Source organism: Octopus sinensis, linkage group LG17, assembly GCF_006345805.1.
Source record: "Octopus sinensis linkage group LG17, ASM634580v1, whole genome shotgun sequence".
In the NCBI taxonomy this organism is placed as follows: Eukaryota; Metazoa; Mollusca; class Cephalopoda; order Octopoda; family Octopodidae; genus Octopus; species Octopus sinensis.
The window spans coordinates 5224712-5231303 of NC_043013.1; the positions used below are offsets into that span (position 1 = coordinate 5224712).

General features: G+C 39.8%; 1 protein-coding gene across 1 annotated transcript in view; it reads right to left on the minus strand.

The window, feature by feature from the left end:
* LOC115220915 (coiled-coil domain-containing protein 113-like) overlaps positions 1-6233 on the minus strand; it is a 52066-nt gene extending 45833 nt beyond the window's left edge. The window contains exon 1 of the mRNA XM_029791115.2: positions 6112-6233. Coding sequence (XP_029646975.2) covers positions 6112-6227 — 116 coding nt within the window. The 5' untranslated portion in view covers positions 6228-6233. The remainder of the gene's footprint in view (positions 1-6111) is intronic.
* Between the last annotated feature and the right edge of the window lie 359 nt (positions 6234-6592).

Sequence of the window (6592 nt, forward strand, 5' to 3'; positions counted from 1 at the left end):
TTTCAAGTCAGCAATCCAACTGACTTCTTTACCACTGCAGATATAAAATCAGAGGCAGCGATGATTGATTACATCAATATAAAGGAAGACGATGTAATAAAGGCTATAGATGAAATGAAAACAAACTCAGCTACTGGCCCCGATGGATTCCCGGCAATCCTTCTAAAAGTATGTAAGAGAGTCCTAGCAAGACCACTGCAGTTCCTCTTTCAGAGCTTCCTTGCAACTGGCAAACTTCCAAGAAAACTGAAGGAAGGTAAAATATGCCCTATTCATAAAGGAGGTAGCAGAGCGGAGGCCAAGAACTACAAACCTATCTCTCTGACCTCATACATCAGCAAGGTCATGGAACGAATAGTCAGAAGGAAACTAATCACCTTCCTTGAAGAAAATGACTTACTGCCTGACACCCAACATGGTTTCCGACCAGGAAGAAGCTGCTTAACTCAGCTCCTACAACACTATGACTGGGTGCTGAAACGACTGCTCAACCACTAAAATGTGGAAGTCATATATCTCGACTTTGCAAAGGCCTTTGATAAAGTCAATCATGGAATGATATGTCACAAACTGCGTGATCTTAGCATAGTTGGAAAACTAGGAGAATGGCTTCATGACTTTCTGAAGGATAGAAGTCAGGTGGTAGTAGCGGTGTTCCGTAAGGCACTGTTTTGGGACCACTACTGTTCATAATGGCCCTCTCAGACATGCCCTCAGCCACGCAGAGAGCCACGATCACAAGTTAATGCAGATGATACAAAAGTTTCACAGGCAATACAGAACCCTGAAGATACTAAGCACCTGCAATGTGAGCTGGACAAAATATACAAGTGGGCTGAAAAGAATAGCATGCAGTTCAATGCTGAAAAGTTTCAAGCTTTATGCTATCAGCATGCAAAACTGAATGCAATACCCAAGGAATACACTGGACCCGGAGGGATTGCAATCCCAGAGGCACAATCAGTGCAAGACCTGGGTATTTACATGAGTAATGATGCAACCTTTCATATGCATGTTGCTAAATTGGCAATGAATTGTAGGCGGCTGACCGGATGGCTTCTTAGAACCTTTAGAACAAGAGACCAGGAAACCATGATGGTCCTCTGGAAGACACTTGTCCTAAGCCACTTTGACTATTGCTCTCAGCTATGGTCACCATCCAGTGTCAAGTTAATCACAGAACTTGAGGCGATCCAACAAAGCTACACGAAGAAGATAGCCTCTGTGCAGCATATAAGCTACTGGGAAAGACTCAAGAGATTGAGCCTCTATTCCTTAGAGCGTAGGCGAGAAAGATATGCCATAATATACATCTGGAAGATCCTAGAAGGACTTGCCCCAAACTTTGGCATCGAGAGTTACACAAATGCTAGAACTGGGCGCCACTGCATGGTGCCAAGGACTCCACATTTACCATCAAGATGTAGGACAAGATACTGTGATAGCCTGGGCTTCAGAGGCCCACAGCTCTTCAATATCCTCCGGAAGAACCTAAGAGACCTGCATGGGGTGGATGCAGATGTCTTTAAAATAAAACTGGATCTCTTCCTGTCAGGTGTCCCAGACGAACCAACTTCACGGCAGGAGGTGCAGATGAGGGCAGCTGCATCGAACTCTCTCATGCACCAAATGGCAGTTGCTAAAAAGCATTTGTGAAGTAAGATCATGTAGCAACACCAAATGGCGGTGCCTCAGCATGGCCACAGCTCGTGAGCTGAAACTTGATGAAATAAAACAAAATATATATATATATATATATATATATATAATACAAGGTCAGACTTATATAAAGGTCATGGTTCAGGAATCCCTAAACATCAGGGGCTGCAATGAGTCACTAAATGTTGGAGTTAGAAATTTTAAAAAATATTTATATACCAATCAAATATTTTGCAATACTTTAAACTTTTGTTTTAATCCAATAGAGCTCTTTTAGCATTGTTGACCCCTCTTTTAATCTATCAGGTCTTTTATGTTTAAAAAATTTGACTGAATCCTTCTAAATCTACTTTTTTTTATTTCTTTTTAAAATTTTGGATCCTCTTCAAACTGTTTGAGGCCCCTAGATTTAGTAGAACCTTTTTTATTATACTTTGAATTAGTTAAATCACAGGGCTCCACTAGAACTAAATCCAGCCCTCTGTGTGTGTGTGTATATATAAATCATCATCATCGTTTAACGTCCGCTTTCCATGCTAGCATGGGTTGGACAGTTCAACTGTGGTCTGGGAAGCCCGAAGGCTGCACCAGGCCCAGTCTGATCTGGCAGTGTTTCTACAGCTGGATGCCCTTCCTAACGCCAACCACTCCGTGAGTGTAGTGGGTGCTTTTTACGTGCCAACGACACAGGTGCCAGACAAGGCTGGCGAACGGCCATGCTCGGATGGTGCTTTTTATGTGCCACCAGCATGGAGGCCAGGTGAGTCTGGCAACAGCCACGATCGAATGGTGTCTGTTACATGCCACTGGCACAGAGGCCAGTCAATGCAGCGCTGGCTACGGCTACGTTCGGACGGTTCTCTTACATGCCACTGGCACTGGTATCACAACTACAAATTCCATTGATGTTGATCAATCTATCATCATTGTTTAATGTCCACCTTCCTTATATCTATCTATCTATCTATCTAGGCATAGGAGTGGCTGTGTGGTAAGTTGCTTGCTTTGATCTTCTATCTCAGGGGAGGGGCTATAGAGAATTTTATAGAAAGTTTCTTTAATGGTCGGGACCTGATAGACCCCACTTGTATTCCAGAGTGGCCTCCACAGGTGGCTGCTCTGGTACTAGAAGAAAGGAACTTCTATTATATAATGGACTCCTTCTCAAAGGAAGAGTATAGATCTTGTTTATGGGCCCCCAACTTGCGGCTGCAAGAATGCCTACAGGAGGCAAGAAAGTTGATTGGGGACTCATTTGTGTAATAGGTTTATCGCCTTATTATGTGTATTAAATTGTTTATATTTGTAATGGACTTTTTAGTCCATAAAGAGGAATAATAGTAAAATTGTAAGAGGGTTAATACCTCATTCAGTGTTTTTAAAAAGAACAATGTTTTAGAGAAGTGAAAGTCGGCGGGCGCTTTTCGTTTTCTCCCATCCTTATCATCCTTGTATCATTATCATTCATCTCATTAATGTCCACGTCCAGCCTGCAAGCTACCTTACTCTATGTACTGCCTTTATGGCAAACTTAATAAAATAAAGTAGCTTGCTTACCAACCACATGGTTCTGGGTTCAGTCCCACTGCGTGCCACCTTGGGCAAGTGTCTTCGACTATAGCCTCAGGCCGACCAAAGCCTTGTAAGTGGATTTGGTAGACGGAAACTATATATGTGTATGTGCGTGTATATGTTTGTGTGTCTGTGTTTGTCTCCCCCAACATCGCTTGACAACCGATGCTGGTGTGTTTACGTCCCCGTAACTTAGCAGTTCGGCAAAAGAGACCGATAGAATAAGTACTAGGCTTACAAAGAATAAGTCCTGGGGTCGATTTGCTCGACTAAAGGTGGTGCTCCAGCATGGCCACAGTCACATGACTGATACAAGTAAAAGAGTAAACATATACAGTACAGTACTATTTCTACTTCATGGATTTTCACCTATTGCAGTGGGGGGGGGAATGGAACAGCCACGATAGTCGAGGGATTACCATGTATATGAATATCATACATATATATAAGTTAAAAGAAAAAACTCGTACACATTAATATCCATCTTTAGACATCAGAAAGTTCAGAAATGCAACAAAAATTGAAATTCTTTAGGTAAAGTGAAAGAAGGTCGTGAAACAATAGCACGTGATATGAAATTAACGAAACTCAGCGAAGGTAAAGAATACGCACACCTGGTGTTTAAAGTTAGGGTTACGCCAACAATGGGTTGTGTGCATATTCTTTACCCCCGTCCGAAACTCGATCTAAAATATTTTCTATAGCTTCTTCACGAACTGCCGGAGTTCCTCTCTGACACATTTATGCACCAAGCAGTTAAAAAGAAGAAATTATTGAGATTAGTAATCATTCTGCCCCAGTTTAGACATCATTTCGGATCTTTTCACTTTCCATCATTTCTTGTAAATTGAAATATCAAATTTGACATTAGTGTGGAAAAATTTACTAGGAATCCAACAGAGAAAAGGATATTGATTGTCAGACAGCAAAAATTATCCAGATATTTTATTAGCAACCTCAATTACAATCGGGTTCAAAGTTGAAGAGAAATCTCTGGAAAACAAAAGCTACCTATCACCCGAATGTTTCAAAATCTCTCAACAACAGCTATGCTGACCAATTTCTACTCGCACAGTTGGTACAACAGTACAAAACGGTGATGCAATACTTGCAATATAACATTTTCAAACAGATAGGGAAAAAAAAGGATCTTTTCCTTTTGAACGGCAGTTTTCAACACAATTTCTAGTTAACTAAACACTTTAAAACTTCGTATACTGGTAGAATGTGTCAAAATAAAACATTTTTTTCTCTTGGCTTTCTTGAGAAAATCGTAATTTGTTTGTTTAATGTAGTTTAATTTTTCGAATTTTAACCAATGAATCGCCTCTATTGAGCTAAAATCATTTGCTCCATCTAAAACTGAGACAACGTTCTGTCACTGTTATGTTTACGTAAACAGCTATTTATACAGAATATACGGAAAGCGTGTGTATAGCATGTGTATAAAATTATAGAATTAATTTAATTGTTATGCGTGTGTCTAAAATTATTCGTTTTGTTTTTGTTTTGAGTTTTTGCTTTCGTTTTTTTTTTCTTAATTGTTATCCTTAAATTAATTTAACAATTAAGAAAAAAAAGATGAAAGGCTTAAATTTAGGGTGAGGGTTAGGGTTAGGGTTAGTGACAGGATGTTGTCTCAGTTTTAGACGCAGCAAATGATTTTAGCTCAATAGAGGCCATCGAATGGTTAAAATTCGAAAAATTAAACTACGTTAAACTTACAAATTACAATTTTCTCAAGAAAGCCAAGAGAAAAAATGTTTTATTTTGACACATTCTACCAGTATACGAAGTTTAAAAGTGTTTAGTTACTAGAAATTGTGTTGAAAAGTGCCGTTCAAAAGGAAAAGATCCGCAACCAGGTCAAAGTTGAAGAGAAATCTCTCTCCAAAAAAAACTACCTATCACCCGAATGTTTCAAAGTCTCTCAATTTCAACAACAGCTACGCTGACCAATTTCTACTCGCACAGTTGATACAACAGTACAAAACGGTGATGCAATACTTGCAATATAACATTTTCAAACACATAGGAAAAAAAATAAAACAAGAAATCAGAAATTACCCATTTTGCCTCACCCACCCCATATGTGAAGTATGTGCACCCAATAATTTTTTTTTTCTTTTTTCTTTCACATTGAATTTCGATATAAACGGAATCGACAACATCAAAAAGATATTACCCTTTACTCTTTTACTTGTTTCAGTCATTTGACTGCGGCCATGCTGGAGCACTGCCTTTAGTCAAACAAATCTACCCCGGGACTTATTCTTTGTAAGCCCAGTACTTATTCTAGCATCGGTTGTCAAGCGATGTTAGGGGGACAAACACAGACATATACACATACATATATATATATATACATATATACAACAGGCTTCATTCAGTTTCCGTCTACCAAATCCACTCACAAGTTTTTGGACGGCCCAAGGCTATAGTAGACACTTGCCCAAGGTGCCACGCAGTGGGACTGAACCCGGAACCATGTGGTTGGTAAGCAAGCTACTTACCACACAGCCACTCCTACACCTATAGAAAATTTTATTAAAACAATATAGATATTTCTGAAAGTTATGAAGTGTAGGTATGTTAATTAGGTACTACTTAAGAAGAGTGGTCCCGGTGCGCGCACTCGCGCAAGCTAGTCGTAACCAGCTGATCCTTACCTTGTGTTTTTGTTTTATTTACTTTGTTTTAAAAAAAGTTATTTGCTTTGTGTTTTTGTGTTTTATTTACTTTGCTAGGTAGTCGTTGTAGGATCGACTAGTTACGACTAGCTAGTACCGTTAATTAAATTAACATAATTAATATAAAGAGAAAGCTTAAACTGAAACATCTCAACGAAAGAAAGTGCAAAAGACAATTAAAAATTCTTACTCTAAATCTTTCACTAAATTCTCCAACTGCTCTTCGGTCATTTCAAGAAGGCGCTCATCGCCCACTTCGTTAGTTGTAGCCGTGCTACAACTATACGTCTCCGAGCGGTCCACCATCTTGCTGTTTACATACCGTTTCTATGGCGACATGAAGCTACACCCTTTGGCCGCTCTACAGCCAAGATATCACACCCATTCCCCCACTGTATATAAATAAAGTCATACATATTTACACACACACACATATATATATATATATTTAAGGCGGCGAGCTGGCAGAACTGTTAGCACGCCGGGCGAAATGCGTAGCCGTATTTCGTCTGTCGTTACGTTCTGAGTTCAAATTCCGCCGAGGTCGACTTTGCCATTCATCCTTTCGGGGTCGATAAATTAAGTACCAGTTGCGCACTGGGGTCGATGTAATCGACTTAATCCCTTTGTCTGTCCTTGTTTGTCCTCTCTGTGTTTAGCCCCTTGTAGGT